At 39.9% G+C, this 18,919-nt stretch overlaps 1 protein-coding gene across 2 annotated transcripts in view; it reads left to right on the forward strand.

Moving 5' to 3' along the window:
• PRKN (parkin RBR E3 ubiquitin protein ligase) overlaps positions 1-16,645 on the forward strand; it is a 713,780-nt gene extending 697,135 nt beyond the window's left edge. For both annotated transcript variants that reach the window (XM_032681398.1, XM_032681399.1), the window contains 2 exons: positions 10,869-10,986; positions 15,399-16,645. In XM_032681398.1, coding sequence (XP_032537289.1) covers positions 10,869-10,986; positions 15,399-15,508 — 228 coding nt within the window. In that variant the 3' untranslated portion in view covers positions 15,509-16,645. The remainder of the gene's footprint in view (positions 1-10,868; positions 10,987-15,398) is intronic.
• The last annotated feature ends 2,274 nt before the right edge of the window (positions 16,646-18,919 follow it).

The raw sequence follows: 18,919 nt of genomic DNA on the forward strand, positions 1-18,919 counted from the left end.
TGATAGAGTAGCTGAGTTCTGTCAGAAACACACAGGGCTCTGCCATCCGTTGATAAAGAAAAGGCCTTCCCAATGGGTTTTTTAGGGTTGCCTTTATTCAATGTGAACACTTTTGAAAGGCTTTCTGTAGTCTTGCTGCCTTTCAGCTTATTTTCAGTGCACCAGTCAGGAAATCATATGAGTTTGGACTGAATAACAAGACTTTTATACAGCCTATGCAAAAAATGCTGTTGATAATTTATGTTTTAGTTTAAAGAAATAAAAAATGGATTGTCTAGGCTGGAAGCTGATAGATGGTAATTATTCTATGCTGCTCTATAATTTTGTAGCTATTGTAGCTATAGACCTGGACAGGAAATAGTATTTCTCTCTGGGTATTTCTCTACAGTTGAGATTCAAGTTTCCTTTTAAATAAATAAATCACATAAACTACAGTCTTTCCAATTTAAAAAAAAAAAAAAAAAAAAAAAGAGGGAAAGGGGAAAGTGGGAAGTGGAAAGAACAGGAAAACAGGAAAGAAGGAAAGACACCCCCTAAATATCTCACAGCTTGATGCCCAGGATGCACTCCTAGGAAGCAGAAAACTGGTATTCAGATGTCTTGGCATGCTTGATGCTAAGGGGAAACTCAAACCCTGGGCCCCCACAGAGTCCAGTGTGGCAGATAGAGAATTGTGGGCAGGTGCTGATGAAGACCTGCATCCAGCCAGCTCTCGGTGAGGCATGCCAAGCTCCTGTCAGTGCCTGCAGGTAGGCTCTATTTGAGGCTAGCTTTTGGGGACTCTCACTATTTGAACATAGAGACTGGGAGGGAGCTTAAGTTCTACTTGGAAGCTTTGCCATATGCTACCTGGAGATGGTTCATATGCCATACTTTGCAGACATTGCACTAGACATTACACTACCTGTGTAAAGATTCTTCTCTTTCTTAGTGAAGCTCTTCTAATTCATGGAAGGAATTAGCACTGGCTGAGACAGAATTAAACAGCCTGTACCCTAGTAGTCAGACAGGGTATCTACCTCTATTGCACTGAAACATGTGTATTGTATGAGACCCAAAAATCCATCCACTTTGTCAGCCTCTAGTGATTTGTGATGCGAATGGGGTATTTTATCTTTAGCAGCTATCAGCAGGTTTTTTCCCATGAATTTGTGCAACCCCTTTCTTTGAAGCCATATATATACAAGATTTGCAGCTTAACTATCCTCTATGAAGAACAGTTTAATTTTATTTGCAGAAACCTTAGAGCAGTCTTCCAGTTACCATTCACATTTATAGAAAAACAAAGCAACTTCAACAGAGAAATTGAGAGATACTTAAAGTATCCAATAGCCTAGTAAAGTAGGAGACTGACTCAGTGTCTTACCTTAATTAAATTTAGTTGGAACTTGAATACATCTCAACATGAACTGTGAGCCCTATATTCATTAAGTTATTTATGCCTAGGGTTTTGCCTACAGTACTGAAAGTTGACATGGGATGTTACAAATGTGTTCAACAACGTTGGCTCTGTGAAAGTTAGAGTTCATATAATTCCTATGTTCTAGGGCAGAGATAAAGGTGAGCCAGGAAAAATCAGAATACCATAAGAAGCAGTGGTTTATTTTAAATATTTTAATATTACCCTAGCTTTTCCTTGTAACAATGGGAGAACTTTGTCCATCTGATCCATTCTCTCAGCACATGAATTGCATCCAATTAGACCTGTTAACTTAGGAATGTTGACTACTTTTGCAGTTCCAGTGTATGTGAACGTTTGATCTTCCTGAAAAATTTCCTGTACTCTGGAAGAGCTGTTTCAGAATAGCTAAATAATAGTACCAGAATAATTCTTGCATCTATGCAGATCAATTCCCCTGTATAGACAAAACCACAGACTATGCAAAATTCATTTAGACTCCAACTTAAGCTGAAGTTAATTAACTTAGATCGGCCTTCTTTTCCCCACAAGAAACTAAGAGAGCTGCACTAATTAAACTTCTCCACGAGGTGGTGCTGTGCCGCTGTGCCACTGTTTTCCCTCCCTTTCCTTAGCCAGGCGAGCAAAGTGAGAGGTAACCGATAGAGGGCAAGCCCAGGTACTGGTGAGATGTTGATTTCACCCAAACAGCATCACTACAGAGCTCCCCTGCCCACAGCACCTCCATACAGTGCATACAAAACATTCGTGGGGCATATATGGAGCGCAGTGCATGTGGGACAGTTTCCATCTCTCTCACTGAGATTAATGTAAATGTTTATCCACTTCTGCTTTCAGGCTGTCTGTTTGTTTGGCCCTTCCATGCTAGGTGCGTAAGTCTGTGTGTCAGACCTAACTTGCTGTTATTGTACTGCTTGCTGAAGCAGTGAGCAGGATTTTTTTTATCTGTGACCATCATCTGTTTCAAGGTAGGAATAATACACTTCCAGGGTTGTCTCTAGCTCATGCAGTTTGACTCCTGTCTGGATCCATATAATTTATTTTATAACCTTTATTTATTGCCACAACCCCTACCAGTCATATTTAAGGATCAACCGGACACACTGCAATTAAACTTTTCCTCTCCAGAACAGGTGCAGGATACGTGATCGGTCTCAGGGAATTACTCTCCATGTATGGTCTGTCAGGGCAGTGCCTGAGGACAGAGACGGGCCAAAATGGTGGGTGGTGCATCCACAGGTGGCCCATGACTGGCTGGGCAGGGATGTGGGGAGCTGGAGGCAGGCCCTGCTTCAGTGTCACTGGGGCAGAGGCTGACATGGGTTCCTGAGCCATGAGCAGGGTGTGGGGGTTCCAGGAGACTCTTACAGCAAGGTCTGCTAGTGCCCTCAGAGCCTGACACCAATTTAGGAAGCCTTGGAGAAGGAGATCCCTCAGAAGGAGAAGTAAAGCCTGATATAGAGACATTTGAGTGTCCATGAAAGCCAAAAGCTGATGGGAGTGACTGTGACCTGTCAGAGATACAGTGGAAGCTCCAGAAAGAAGAGAAGGAAGAGAGAAGTGAGATGACATGGCGCAGCTATGAGGGTCCAGGAAACATAAATGGTGGTGGTGAAATGGGCCTGTGCTTGGGCAAATATGAGAAAGAGTGAAGAGGAAGCCTGAGGTCAAGAGAGGGGAATGGACCTGGTAAGACTGTGAAGTGGGGGAGAACAGTAGGGAAAGGGGAATGGAGTCAGTTGGCAGGAGGAAGGAAGAGGGCAACTGCAGCTGCAGGGCATAGGAGGGACAAAGCAGGTGCCACATGTGGTGCTTCGAAAAGCTATTCAAAATAAAGGATTTGGAACCATATAATGGTGGGAAGCTAAAGGGCATTGTTTGCTGCTTGGGGTAGAAGAGGCAAACTCGGCAGCCGGCATGCAGAGAGCAGCCCAGCTTTAACTGCTGGTGTATCGTGACCTTGTATCATACACCTGCTGGTGTATCAGACCAGATCTGTGCACAGATATTGCTGATGATTTCCCATCTTAGTATGTAAGTTACATTATTTTGGTGAAAATAAAATTTAGCTGTGGCAACTTCATTTGAGAAGCTTTGTTTTAAAACCATTGCAGCCTCTTGGACCTGTTTGAACTTTGGGATGTCAAACAGGATTAATTAAAAGGCACATTGTGCATGGTGGAATCAATGACACAGTAAAGGTGACCCCAGCCAGATTTAGGTTTAGAAATAACCACATAGTCCCTGCTATGTACACCACATAACCAGGCTTCCTGGCCCCTTTTAACCTCACACATAGACAATCTATGCAGATGGGGAATCTACCCATAAACCAGCTTCCTCTGTAAGTCCCCACCTTAAAATTAGCTTTCATAGCACAAAATCTTTCTAGTTGGTTTTCTTTGTACAAGGATATGCCATGCACCTTCTTGCTCCCTAGCACCTGGACAATAAAATGTGACCACATATCAGATTTGAACTTTTTCAGAGTAGCTTCCAGAATGATTTTGGTGCTGGGCATGTTGATAAGACACCTGCAAGGTAAACTGTAATAGCAATAGCAATGACTCTGGTGTAAAAGTGGTGCATATATAAATAAGTTAATAGAATATGGGGCAATGACTCATAAATGTTTTGGGGGAAAAAAGTGACAGAAACTGGGTGAAATGTGCTATAAAAAGGTATGTTTGAGAAACGGTTCTGTGGACAAACTTTCTCCAAGAAGCAGCTGATTACATTGTCCTACCAAGTCAGTGAGTGTGTAATTGTAAAAAGGTAAGAGCTTTTTAGCAACTTTGCTTTTTCAGAATTTGCTGTGAATTTAGTAAAGAGAATAAATTAAACATCATGATATATTTCTCTAGTTAGGGCTGTACACAAATCCCTCCTATAACCTGCATGCAAAGGCTTGAACCTAAAAGAATATCTTACGTCTTATTCCATAAACCCAGTCTAGCAGTCTTTGTAGGAAACCCAGACATAAATCTAGTTCATCTCATTTGAACAAACTCCACTATTACTGCTAGGCCAGCAACAGCTGCAAACCTAAGCCTAAATAAAACATCCAGTCTGGGATGGGCTGGCATAGTGAATCCTTTACCGGAATTTTTATTGAGCCACAAAGCTATGGGTTCAAAGCCATTCATCTCTTTCAGTGTAAGTTTGTAACTGTTGCTGTAAAACTTCACTTCAGCTCCACTCTTAACCTGTGGGACACTGCCTGTCCTGGGTGTAGCCATAAGCTAGAGGCCTTGGTCACCCAAATCCCAAAGCCTGTCCCCAAACCCACCAACATCAAATCAAACTTCAACTGTTACTGAGCCATCACAGTCCTCAGGTAGCTAATGTAGGATCCAGACAGTAGCTTTGCTGTTCTGCAACTGGCAGTATAAAGCTTATCCAGAGCCCCTGTCAGCCTGGGAACCCACCAGACCTAACCAAATGCAGTGCAGTCAGTGCCTCAGCTGAGTCAGGGCAAACCTGATCCTGTTCATCAGCACGTGCCTCCTGGGCTCCTTAGCTGCACCCCTAACCAGAGTTTCTGGGCTCAAACCAACAAGGGCATGATATCTGAGGCAAACAATTGGCTCCGAAGCACACACATTTGATCACTTCCCAGAAATGTTTTTTGTTGCACAGGTGCAACATGACACATCCATGTGCATGCACACATCCGGGAAAACCTGTCACATCACCTGGCACCCTGCTGAAGTCTGTTTTGATGTAGCTCCTGGAAAAGCTCCCAGCTCACTTGGGCTGCAGGTGAGCCTCCAGCCTATCTTATCCTCCCAATGCCTCCTGTATGCAGGTCAGGTCTCAGAGTTGACAGTAGGTGGTATAAAATGTACAGGCATTACTTGCCAGGCTTCCCTTTCCATCATGGAACAACAGCTTCTAACCTCTTATGCTGTAGCAAGAGTGTAGGGTTGTGAAGCCTGGTCTCTAAGTGGCTAATGATAATCTAAGTGATGAATAGTAAAAGCTAACCACAAAAAACATGAATTATTTCACCACATTTTAGTGAAAGAAAAAGATACTGAAGAGGTTCACCATATACAATATCTTTCAATGGGTCCTGAGTCACAGTAGGAAATGTGGAACATCTATTATTAGGCCATTGATTTTTTTTTTCTGTCAGGTAAATTTTAAAAGTTAAATAAAGCATGGTTTTACAAAAAATGGCACACCTAGCTTGAATTATTAAGTATCTAAAACAAATGAAAAAGAAATTGAGGCTTAGGGTTTTAATTGCTGGTATGTTCACAATGTCATGCTCAGGACATCTCAACCCACAGGTGCCTAATTAAAAGAGCAAGAAAAATAACTATAACCAAGAAACATCCTGTAAAATTAATCTCTGTTATAAATAAAAATGCACCAGAGGAAATCTGAGAATAGTTCTTAACTTTCTGTCTTTTGAAAAATAGATGGGAACTATATAAAGAGAACTTTAGCTTTCTTATTTTGGGCAGCAATAAAGCAAAAAAGATGTGACAGACTGCTTTTGTTTATGAGGTTAAGCTGACAGTCATTTTCAGCTGTGTTGCCACTTACTGGAGAAGGCACATTCTTTATTCCACTCATGGAAAAGAGTTATATAAGGATGACCTGTATTAGATTAGATTTTCTCCTTTTGAGCAGTGTAAATTCAATATTCACCATCTACCTGAATTTAATTCATTATATGAATGGCCTCAACATGCGGTGAGAACCTTGATGTGCAGTGTCACCAAACCAGAGCACTCTGATATTATTTAGTGAAAGTCTCTTTCATCCTGTATCTGACATAATATCCTGTTTATATCAATTCGACTTTAACTAGTTCGTCACAAAGCAGCACTTTTTTTTTTATAGCAGAATTCCCTAGGCACACTAGACAAATTGGTTCACACAAAGCTGCTTTATGTGGATTTAACTGGATCACTGCTATACTGACACCTCTATTTTTCCTGTGCATGAAACATATTCTCATGAAATGAATATCTTTTCCGGTCCTTATCTATAGCCATATTTTAGTGTTTTGATTAGCCTAAATCTCTCTGAATTAGAGCACTACTCCCATAGCTTTCAACACCTCTCTTTTTGAGATTTTGACTCTTAAATGGCTCAAATAATGCATTTTCTTCCAAAATCCCTCTAATCTATCTATTGCCCTAGACATCTGCTACTTTTATCCCCACAACTGAAGACACCAGTAAACACAGCAGGATGTTAACTCATGTGATCATGTTCATGAAACAGCCCTGTAGAAGCTAAGAAGACAAAACAAATTTAAGTTGGACTGTCACCACCCCTTGTAGATACAGCTTCAACTGATAAGGCTGGTTTTGCTTACAGCTCTAGCTGTAGTGGGCTCTGTTAACCTAAATATTATGGTGGGCTGAACATTGCTTTGTGTACAATGAATTATTCTTTGTCTTCCTTTCAAATGCTTTCAAGTATACGTAGCTTTTCTCACATTCATGTTAGAAAATTAGTAATACTTTCTGTTTTGAGACATCTAAACCTTTTTAAAAATCTGTATTTCACATAAAGTCATAATTTTACATATTTCTATTAAATAAAAAGCTTATTTTTGCAAGTAAAATTAGCTTTAAATCAAGCATTTCTGATCCAAAGCAAATTTATTTCTGATTTAAAGAAAGCTGCACTAGGATGCATTTTTTTAAAGTTATGCATGACCAGCTTTCTTTTCTTATCAGAAAGGAATGAAGCCCCAAGAGCAAACAAGCAGGAGTGCAGAAATTACATTCACTAAAGCAAAGCAAAACATAAAGTTAACAGCTTCACATTCTATTCTGAATCAAGGGTCTTCAGTCTTCAGATGTTGTCTATAGTGGGCAAAATAAGCATGATCATAAAAGAAGCGTACAATAAGACAGCATATAATTTGGTGGATGTCAGAATTTAACGTTATGCATCTAATGCTTCCAGTATTTTTAACTAGAAATTTTGCCATTAATTTTTTTAACTTAGATGGTACTGCTTAGTTGCTGTCTGTGAACACATAGTTCATTTCTTTTATGTAGTTCTACTGAAAGGTTGATGTGTGCTCTATTACCTGAATGAGGTGCTGCTTTAAGAAGGACACTTTATTTCTATTTCAAGATGCTTTCTGTCCCTGTAGATTTTTTTCCAGTACTGCATGATATGGATTAAGTGCATAAAAAGCTTTCCTTTTCCATGTTGTTGTATTGCTGTATGGTCCTCAGCAGTCTCTGTGGTCTCTTTATCCCTGTTAGTTTTTCCAAAAGACTCAGCACAGAAACAGAAGTAAATCTACATCCTTCTTACCCAGAGGTAACAAGACAGACTTTTCCTCCCATCTCACTAAGGGAATATTGCAGAGGGGATGTCAAATAATGCTTGCAACAGTTCTTACTGTAGCTTCCTCTTACTTGTGAGTATTCATTACTGGTTGTAATGTGCAGCACAGTTGAGAATCAAAAAAATTATTCATAAAGTGGCCTGGATGAAATCTAGTAGCTTTTCAGTAGGGTTGGGACAAATATTTTGTAGTAATTGGAGAATTAGAGCGTATTGTGTTGAGTCAGCAACAGAAGCAATCAAAGTCTCCTGTCCTCAGCAAACTGATGTGATGCACACCTGGAGCATCTCTGAACTTCCTACCCAAGACCAGGCAAAACAAGGAAAGTGAGAGACACCTCTGCTTGACAGACCTGCTCTATTACCTAGGTCATTGCAATGGAAATTAGGTTTGCCAGTTTAGGACGTAAGAGTATGATTTAAATAGACACAAAAGATAGATAATAAATAGATAATAAAATAGATAATAAAGAATTGCCATACACCTTTTTTCTATTGTTTGAGGAAAAAAATGAGTGCACGCCACCATTGCATGTGGAGCACATAAAGGACGTGAACACTGGAGGCTCATAGATCTGGATGGTATGATTTCCTTACTGAATCAGAGGGATTCCATCACTGTGCCATTTCTCTGTATTTGCTTCCTGCAGCAAGAAGTCTTTAACTTAGCAATCAGCAAGACTGGGCAGAGGAGGGATGTTTCTGCTCTAATGGGCTGAAAATGTCATGCTGCTGCAGCTAGTTCATGCTAGAATTTTCGCAATGGAAAATATTAAAATATTAATTCACTCTGCTGTTTTCAGCAATTTGTTTTTTCTTGATGAACTGCATATATGTGGTTAGAAGTTGTTTCTTTTAGACATTCCTAAGCACTCCCAAGTTTGTATTTTTTTTTCAGAACTGAGATTAAAAATGTTTATTTGAATGAAATGAGCAATTTGATATGTGAAATTTTGCCTCAGTGTCATTTGCTATTAGGTCACAACAAACACAAGAAGACAAGAAAGAAATATGTTTGCAAGTATTAAAACACTGGATTTGGACTATTTGAGAAAATAGAACCACTGTGAAGCTCTTCTGGGCTGACTACAAAAATTAAAAATACTCTGGTCTTCCCATTTGGCTATTCTGAAAAGAATAGCAGGGTTTTATCACTGCTATAGTGATTTTCATCTTGAATCATCTGCGTGGATGTTAAGTAATGAATTCCCATGAAAATGAGATTAAATTAGTATCATCTTATTTCTGTCACTGGGCAAACTGAGGCCCAGGTCAAGCATTCCCTTTTTTCCCCATCTTCTGCTCAGGCCTCTCTGAGCTAGCTCAGATTGCTTGCTAAAGTCATCTTTCCTTAAGATCAAGGTGTTGCAAAATCAATACTAGATTATGTTCTTTGCTATTAGCCTGAGCAGCTTTTTCTATTCCCCAGAACTTACTAATGTTCTGTTGTATAGAGGTCATCTTTCTGACGAATTGCAGAATAATCCAGCAGGGTGCAGGGCTGAGTTCCCTTTCCAGAAGCAGAGAGCCAAAAGTAAAAGTGACTTTGTACACTTTTGTCACCTCTACATCAAAAAGATTGGCAAAATATAGAAAAATAAGTGAGGAGCAACAAAAGGGGTTCATGGGTTGAGGAGACTGATATAGGTAAATAAAATAGATAATACCAAACACACAGTTTTGAGGTTTCCTGATTAAAAGAAGCCTGTGGAGTTTTTTTCTTGTTTTGTGTTTTGTTTTGTTTTTAAATGCATATTGCAATGGCCACCAGATGAGTTGGAAACAAATTTCTGCAGATGCTGCTCTTTTTTATTCCATTTTAACTCAGGTCACTTCAGGCAAGAATTAAAATCTAGATCTTACTCACTGACACTGCAACAACTTACAGGTTTTATCAATAGTAGATGACAAGAAATCAAGAGGAGTTATGGTTGTGTTGCATTTTTAAAAGTTGAGCCAATTTCCTTTTTTTAGTCTTACTCAAAATAAATATATTAAAAAATTATCCATTTAAATTAATATTTGAGTCCACATGACAGACTACAAGTATTTTGAAGGTATACACAAAGAAGTTACAGAAATTGTTAGAAATTAAATAGTTTAAAATGACCATTTTCCCACATGCTTGAAAAAACCCCACATTACGAATGGAGAGAGCAGAGTTTCAAGGCTGGAACCTACATACATTGTTTACAGCTACTATTCACATAGTTGCCAACCTTGTGTGATAGAAATTACTCAAGGCACTGCCATCTCTTTTGTCCTTGTACCATCATTTTAGGTAGGAAACTGCCAAATAGGCCACTTGTGTAGATTATGTAATTTTGTCCCAGTCATAAATAGGACAAACACAGGAGCCCCTTTTACATTCTTCATGATGACTTTTTTCATCTATGTAATTCTGTCTGGGAGCTGATTGCTTTCATTGCTCACGGGTGGGTTTTTTTACTTTTTCTCTAAAATTTTTCTGTTCCTTCTTCGTGCCTCCTAAATTTACATGGATTTATGTTGGAATGAAACCCAGACCTCTGACACAAAGGCGTATGCTTTATTATGAAAAACAGTTTCCTTCCAGACACCCCACCATTATGCATTATCAAGTGTTGCATTGCCTTGGTGGGTTTTGTTTTCTTGCACGGGCTTTAATCCCTGAAGCAGAATCAAGCCTAGGGTGTCTAACATGTCATGTCTCAGCTGGATTCACCTGACTGCTGCTTCGCCTTGCCTTTTGCTTTACCTGTCTTTGTGCATTTGCAGCACGGCTGATGCCCCCATGTCCTCCTGCTGGGGCTTTGCCTGCCACTCAGGGCAGGGAGCAGCAGGGAGGACACAGCCTGTGCTGCTGCTGGATTTAGGAGGAATCTCCAGGAAGGCACATGCTTCCACTGCTGCTGCTACCCCCATCATCCTGCAATTCAGGATCTAACTCAATACATGTGTTGTGCACACTGGGAGAAAACAGTCTGCATTTTGAAGCAGAACTTCTGCATCTCTCACAAAGTCCAGCCTACCTGGCCTGTCTGTTTCTTGCAGGTAAATGGTTCTCACTTCAGTGTAGACATCATGTCCCAGCGAGCCTTTCAAGATTGTGCCCACACATGATTTTGCTCTCTCTTTGCAGGGGTATGTAGTTGATGAACATGCAGCCATGCAAGCTCGATGGGAAGAAGCATCTAGAGACACAATCAAGAAGACAACCAAGCCATGCCCCAACTGCAATATTCCAGTGGAAAAAAATGGTAAATTTATTATATATCTTGTATTTAACTGTCTTTTAAAATTCATTTTACCGAATAAATGTATAAATGTGCATGTGTACATATTCACAGTATTATTCCAAGATAGGGAGAGCACACAGAGCTTGAATAATTGCCTCTGTCACTTTATCTAAATTATCTTGAAAACATTAAATCACTTAGTTCTAAAACCACCAATCAAGCCTCACAAAATGCCTGGCTGTTTTGTAGGTAGGGAAAATGAGGCACTGGATGTAGCATTCATATGACTGAATATCCAGCTAGTTGTCTAGATTTACCATTGTCACTGGGAAAAATAGACATTTGTAGGGTAAAACTTATATCACAATGAAGCAGAACATATGTCTAATGTAGGACAGAAGAATCACACCTAAAAGTGGGATGTGGAGAATGAGTCCTGCTGTAGATGTCTACACAATATATGGCTGAATTTAGATGAGATTTATCTCAACCCAGTCACATGCCCATGGTAGAAGTGCAAATTCAAGGAAGCAAACATGAGTCCTGACAGTTTGCACTAATCGATGTTTACTGTGTAGGAAGCAAAGTAATCTGCTGGCACTGGGATGGTTAAAATGGGGAACAGGGATGGAATAGGCTATATATTATGCGTTAATGCTATTCCAAGATTTAATGGTATTTATATTAATTAATTAATAAAAATATATTAAATTTATTGCCTAAATATTATAGAAGTATTTAGAGGATGCTTCTCAGTTTTGTGGCATCACTTATTCACATGGAACACTGAAAACACCAAATAAGACACTGTGAACTGCAAGAAGAGAACACTTCGAGCAGTGATACTGCAGAAGTATTACTGAGGAAGAAATAGGACAAAATCCTGAAATCTGGGGTTTGATGAAAGAAAAGAAGGCAGTTGGCAGATAGAAAGTGGGAGACACCTTCAAGCACAAGAAACAGAAGGGAAAAAACCACGAATTCAAGAGTGGTAAGGCAAGACAAGGTTTGGTATCATGTAGAGAGCAAGGTGGGCAGCAGACAAGAGATAACAGAGGGCTTGGTCAAAAATCTTATTTACAGACTTGTAAGACAAGGCTGGAAACAGAAGTTTTAACTGCATTAGAAGTAGATGATAATGGTGACTATTAATATTTAAGAGTTTGTGTGCACAGCCAAATGAAAAGAAACCTTCTGGTCAGGTTGAAGGAGTGGTAGGACCTTTACTTTCTCTTAGGCTGGGCTACAGAATCTTTACTGTTAAATTATAGGCAGTTAACATTTATCACAAACAGGATATTCCTATTTGATACCATTTACACAGCTCCCACAAAAGTTTAGGGACGTTGCTTGTAAAAATCCCCATTTTATCAAAAAGGTAGTTCTACTTTTTACCTTTGAATGAAAACATTTATTGAAAATGGATAATAAGCAGGAAAAAACTTTTCCTTGCTTATAGCCTGACCCAGTTCAGAACAGTGCCTCATAATAAAAAATGCCAAAACCATGGTAGTAGGCTAGAAATGTTTGGCACACTGTAATTGGCTGATTGTGCTGCAGAAGGACCTCAACAGGTTGAAGAGATGGGCAGAGAGGAACCTTCTGAAATTCAACAAAGGCAAATGCAGGGTCATGCACCTGGGGAGTAATAACCCCAAGCACTAGTACAGGCTGTTGGCTGACCTACTGGAAAGCAGCTCTGCAGAGAAGGACCTGGGGGTCAACAACAAGCTGTCCATGAGCCAGAAGTGTGTCCTTGTGGTCAAGAAGGCCAGTGGTATCCTGGGGTGCATTAGGAAGAGCATTGCCAACAGGTCAAGCCCTCTACTCATCCCTAGTGAGGGTGCATCTGGAGTACTGTGTCCAGTTCTGGGCTCCTCAGTACAAGAGAGACATGGAGCTCATGGAGTGGGTCCAATGGAGGCTGTGAAGATGGAAAAAGTACCAGAGCATCTCTCTGAGGCTGAGGGAGCTGGGCCTATTCAGCCTCCAGAAAAGACAACTGAGAGGGGAACCTCATCAATGTCTCTAAGTGTCTGAAGGAGAATGTCAAGAGCATGGAGCCAGGCTCTTCTCAGTGGTGCCTAGCAATAGGAGAAGAGGCAATGGGCAGAAACTGATGCACAGGAAGTTCCACCTGAATATGAGGATGATCTTTACTGTGTGAGTGACCAAGCACTGGAACAGATTGCCCAGAAAGGTTGTGGAGTCCCCCTCACTGGAGATACGGAAGAACTGTCTGGACACAATCTTGCACAATGTGCTCTAGGATGACCCTGATAAAGCAGCGAGGTTGGATCACCACTGTGGTCCCTTCCAACCTTACCTATTCCATGAATCTGTGATTCCAATGAAAAGATGAAAAAAGGACTGTATAAATAAATATGTGATGGGAGAAACAGAGAAAACAGAGGCAAATTATTCTCAGTACCCACTGAAAGGACAGGCAGCAGTGCACACAAATTGAAACACAGGAAATTGCGTTTAAACACAAGAACATCCTTTTACTGTGTGGGTAGCTGAAGATTGGAACAGGTTGCCCAGAAAGAGTTTCCATTCTAGGATATGTTCAAAACCCAACTGGGCGCAACCTGAGCACCCTACTTCAGTATGACCCTGCTTTGAGCAGTGAGATTTGGACTGGATGTTCTCTAAAGGGACCTTCCCACCTCAGTGATTCTGTCATTCTGCAAATTAATGCATGAAGCTTAAAAAGTGCAGTGCTTGCTTTCTTCTTTGGTCATGGTTACTGCATGTGCCAGCTTGTAGGCTGCCATTTGTAAACTGAGAGAAGCACTTCAGAGCTGCCTAAGTACGGCTGCTGTCAAGAAGCTGACAACTCTACACTGAACTCTGCCAACAGTCTTCATTTGGAAGGAGTACACTGACTCCACACAGGAGAATAATTGTGCTTTCCTTCCCCAAATGCATCTGTGGACACTGTCTTTTACAAGGGATAGTGGCAATGCCAATAACTTTTCTGTAATACTCTGTGTAAACTATAGGCATTCCAGAATATTTCTGGATGCAAACAACTATCCTATAATAGCTGAAGTGAAAGAGAGAAACACTTTCCTACAGCTGAGTTCCCGATCTGAGTGAGTTTAAACACACATCCATGTCTCTTAGAGGACTGCTGTACTCACAAAGCTCTAGGTCACATTGCTTGAGACACTCTCCACTCTGACGGCTGATCTCAGCTGCCATGTAGCAGAGAATAACATGATGTATGTAGCTTAGAAGGTAGGACCCACGTTTGATAGAGGGTGTCTACTGGGGATTGAGTCCTGTGCCAGGACTGAGATGAGTTTTACTCAGTGATGGCCTAATACAAATTGTAAGAGAGGACTGGGTCTAAACTTTAAATAAACTGAAACATGAAGGCTGGCCATTGGTATGTTTACATTTAAATAAGATAAAAAATTTTCTGGTGCATTGCATTTCTTGCACAAAGATATAAACTGATGAATAGACCTTGCTATCACAACAATTTTCTCTCTCTGTCAGATGAAGTAGACAGGCCTATTTTAACAAACCAGTTCTTGTGTCTCCTGCAGTTTTTGCCTTCTGAGAAACATTCTGGAGTGGCATTTATAAAAAAGGTGGTGTGAGGGTAGCAGTACAGTAGGGAACACACACTCCCTGTACCTCCCATCACCATTTGGAGTAAAACCAAGATGACATTTCAGCATTTCTTCATATTGCATACTTTTCTCTCAGTTTGAATTATGCAAAAGATCTCTTTGTGTGGTAAGCAACATAATTTCCATTTGAAATGTATTTCTGTAATGACCTTTGACAATGTTAATATTTTATATATTACAAAATAAACTTTTGATCAAGGTTGTGAGCAGAGAGATTAAAACTGCTCTCATGGTATGGGCAAGTAAGAAACCCAACACACAGGAAACACTGATGTGATCAAAAGGCTGCTTCAGATACTAAAAAGGTCAGCCAGTAGATCAGCCTAAATTACTAATGTCATTTTTATATAATCAGCAGTCAACCACTAAAATCTGTATCTCCTGATTTACTCTCTGCAAATCTTGCAGTTGTTGAATACAAATGAAAAAAAAATTTAATTTTGTTTATTTTCTGGCTCACAGCTGGACTAGCATAGAGTAACCTTGAGGAGACACCTCCATGACTGCTTTGAGAGGCCATTGACTCATTCTTTTCCCTATCCCTAGCAGAGTTTTTTCTAATTTCCTCCTACTCCTGCAGTCCCTAAGGTAAGACCAGCATATTACAGGGAGTAGCAGGTTTTAGAAAGCCCAGGGAAATATTCTTCAGGTTTGTACTTTTCTTTTACAAAATATTTTACTTAGTTGGTAAATGAATGCCTAAGAAAGTTGATTTTAACGCTCTTAATTGTTGATTAACATCTCTAAGTGTTTGCCAAGTACCAAATCCATTCCATTGCTATTTTGCAGGTGGCTGCATGCACATGAAATGTCCTCGCCCTCAGTGCAGATTTGAGTGGTGCTGGAACTGTGGCCTAGAGTGGAACAGAACCTGCATGGGAGATCACTGGTTTGACTAGTGGTGCTGAGGGCAGCCTGTGCTGCTGCTGCTAAAGCTTTCATTGGGGCCAAATTCTGAACTCCTTGCTTAAGCAAAATTCCCAGAGGTTTCAGGGACCCAGGGTTCAGAAGTTGGCCTAGTTTGTTGGTTTTTTTGCTTTCTTGCATATGCAATCATACCAAAATCACATTGAAGTTATGACAAGGGGTTTAAATTCACTAAGTAAAGAGAGTTATTGTTTTAATTGACAGACTTGCTCATTGTGGTACAAAGAGGGGTAAAGTGCAACTTTCTGAACTCATGCAGTCTGTCAGCATGGAGAGCAGACAGGGTTACCATGAGGAACTTTACTTGACATTTATAGTCAGGAATCCATAACTCTTGCAAGAGTGAAGAGCCTGCACAGTGTGTATGTGAGTGCGTGAGCATCAAGAGGAGTAGAGGATCTGCTTTTTTCTTTGACCACTTCTTTGCTCATTCAGCACAAATTTTGATTTTGAGGCAGTATTTCTTAACAGCTTTTTTGGCAAAGGGAAGACTGTGGCTCTTAAGTGTTTTCTCAGGGTTTCTCCCTAACAGGCTTTCTGTAGGGACTGGTTTTGCTTTCAAATCAAATTCCCATAGAAACATCCAGCTTTATGCCGTACTTGGGCTTGTGTATTCGTGACATACAACATGAAACCTGCCTACCTACTCATTATAGACTTTGTTACAATGGGAAGATTAGCTAAGAATGCGGTTTCAGCTCTGTCCGTGACTGTTGCTACAGTGGTGACTGAATCCAGTGTTGTGCAAGCTAAACTCACAGGGCTTCATTTTTCCTTACGGAATGCTTTGGACATGGCAAAGTGAGGAAGGAGGACACTTCTCAGGGCTTTTCTCTATCAGCATTCTCCTAAATTGTATTAGAATATGGGTATAATTCTGAAAATGCGGTGTGGGGCACAGGGACACCCTCATTTTACAACATTAACACAGTAAGTGAAGTTTAATAGTATTTCCAAGCCTGAACAATTTTACTGTTTGTGATCTTTACATTGCTGTCTTATTCTGAAATGAAATTGGTAATGTCCACATCCAACATGCCCTGTAAGGATTTGCACAATTTAGTTTTGGAAAAAAAACGCACAATAAATAAAGTGGTCAAAAATTTAAACTCTTATTTCTTTTTTTTATTTGAATACAAAGTAAGTGAGTACAAAGATGTTGGGTGGGTCATGCATTGCCTTGACTGATTAAAACTCCCAGCTGAGAGGCTAGCCCTTTGATTAAAACATAATGTTAGAACAAAATAAATGCCACAGTCATGGTCTTCTTTTATCAAGTTTGAACTAATATTTTGTATGGCATGACTGTAGAGTCCTGAAAATATGGGTGTGCCTCATATCAGTACAGAGCTGGAACCTTGAGGTATTAAAAAAATCCCATGCTCACTACAAAAATATCCAATTGGTAAAAGCAGTGGAGTATTCATCTGTCTAAACTGGAAGAGACATTAAAAGTCTGAAGAAACAAGGGAATGAAGGCATGAGGTATCAAAAATGAGAGAGCCAGCTGGTAGAATTAAGAAAATGAGAAAAAAAGAAAGTGACAGCAAGAAGACGATGGACATTTCCTAAAGATAATTTTCCAGTGAAAATTTCCTGTGGCACTGGTGAACTAAAATGTATGCAGAAGTAGCTACATTGAAGTGTAGAGATGCAATTGAATGCTGCAATGTAGCTCATTTAAGTACATTATCTTAATGGGGATATTTTATTCTGAGCTCTGAATATCTCATTGTTTGATTTCCTGTACCTGGGTCTATTTTATAATTTACATGGCTTGTTGCCAACAGGCTAGGGAAAAAGTCACAAGGCTTTGATCATGTGTTATATGGGAATTCATCGCTATATTTCATGTTCAAAAACATTCAGAATAAAAGAAGTCTGAATCTCTTTCCCATTTTTTTTAGTGTCTTTCTTACAGAGGAAGAAGAAGTTATTCACTACAAGAAAGTTTCACTGAGTTAGAGCCTGCCCTAACAAGTTAGTGTTTTAATTGTTATGTGAAAACGTGATTTGTGCCCCTGGATCAAGATCCATTGAAGTCAATGGACTGTAGATCAGCTCCTGTATTTCTTTCTGGCCTGGGAAGGGCAGGACAGGCATGAGTCATAAAGCTAGAATAGAAACACCTCTTTTTTGCAAGAATTTGCCAGAGAATAGGATTATGAGCATTCATCTAAGATGTATGCAAGGACAGGAAAGAAGAATAAAATTCCAGCATTGACTCAAGATTATCTACTTTTAGAGACTGACTTTATAGGCCTTTGTCACATGGGGTTTCTTCACACAGGCCAGATTCACACTCTGCTAAAAACAAATGTGTATTCTGCAGATTTTAATAGAACATGTCCTGATCTTCTCTGTGTTAATAGTATATGTGTCTGTGCATACATGCACAAAGTTTGAGATGGTACAGGCTGTAAATCTGATTTCTCTTTACTCTAAGATTCTCATAATTTCCACAATTTAAAGGGCATGAAAAATCAGGATTAATGCTCTGCTGACACTGTAAGAATGCTGGAATTCCTACAGAGATGTGTGAATTGGAGATGAAATGTCCTATACTGGCAGCTTTTTTTTGCATGGAAAATGATGTTTTAAAAAAAGATATATAAAACTTATTGAAAAAATCTATTTTGCAATTTGAAACAAAACAGAACAGAACAACCAAGTTTTAAGTGTCTAGACTGATCCTCTTATTTCAGCTCTGAAGCATCAGAGTGGAATTCACCTCATCCAAGTTTAGCTCTTTGGGTGGTTTGCTGGCTTCAGAGGCTCGCAGAGAGACCCATTGTGCATGTCTATGGTGGAGCTTGCTGAATTTGTAGTATAATTGGTCATGACTAGAGGCGTGATGGCAACAGCCCTGCCAGAGACAGGGTGCAGCTCATGACGGGACGAACAGGACCTGTTCTGTGTGCTCCTACACGCTCGTGTCTCTACTGTTGCACAGACAGGGGAGTCTTTCTCTTTTAAAACTTGCTGAACTGGCACTGCTTGCTACCATTCATGAAGCCAGCTTTGGCAAATGCTTTCTCTGGGTTGGCACACGCATCTCTGGAAGTGGTCCTGGGCAGCCATGGAGGGTAATGAAGAAAAACAGGACTCAAGCACAAAAAAAAGAAGGAAATCAACCTGAGGGCATAAGCAGATGGAAAGTTTTCAAGAACTTGTAGGTTTATGTTCTCTACTAGCAATACACGTGACATTCAACTGTATTTTCTAAGAAGGTGATTTATTATGGTGATATAAAGCAAACAAAGAAGTGTGTATCTTTTTATCAAAATTTGCCTTTATTAATTGAATTCTCTTTACCTTGAACCTTCTTCATCTTTCAGATTAAAACAATTACCAACTTGTTCTTGGTACTGCAATCCAGGATC

The sequence above is a fragment of the Chiroxiphia lanceolata genome, chromosome 3, assembly GCF_009829145.1.
Source record: "Chiroxiphia lanceolata isolate bChiLan1 chromosome 3, bChiLan1.pri, whole genome shotgun sequence".
Classification (NCBI taxonomy): domain Eukaryota; kingdom Metazoa; phylum Chordata; class Aves; order Passeriformes; family Pipridae; genus Chiroxiphia; species Chiroxiphia lanceolata.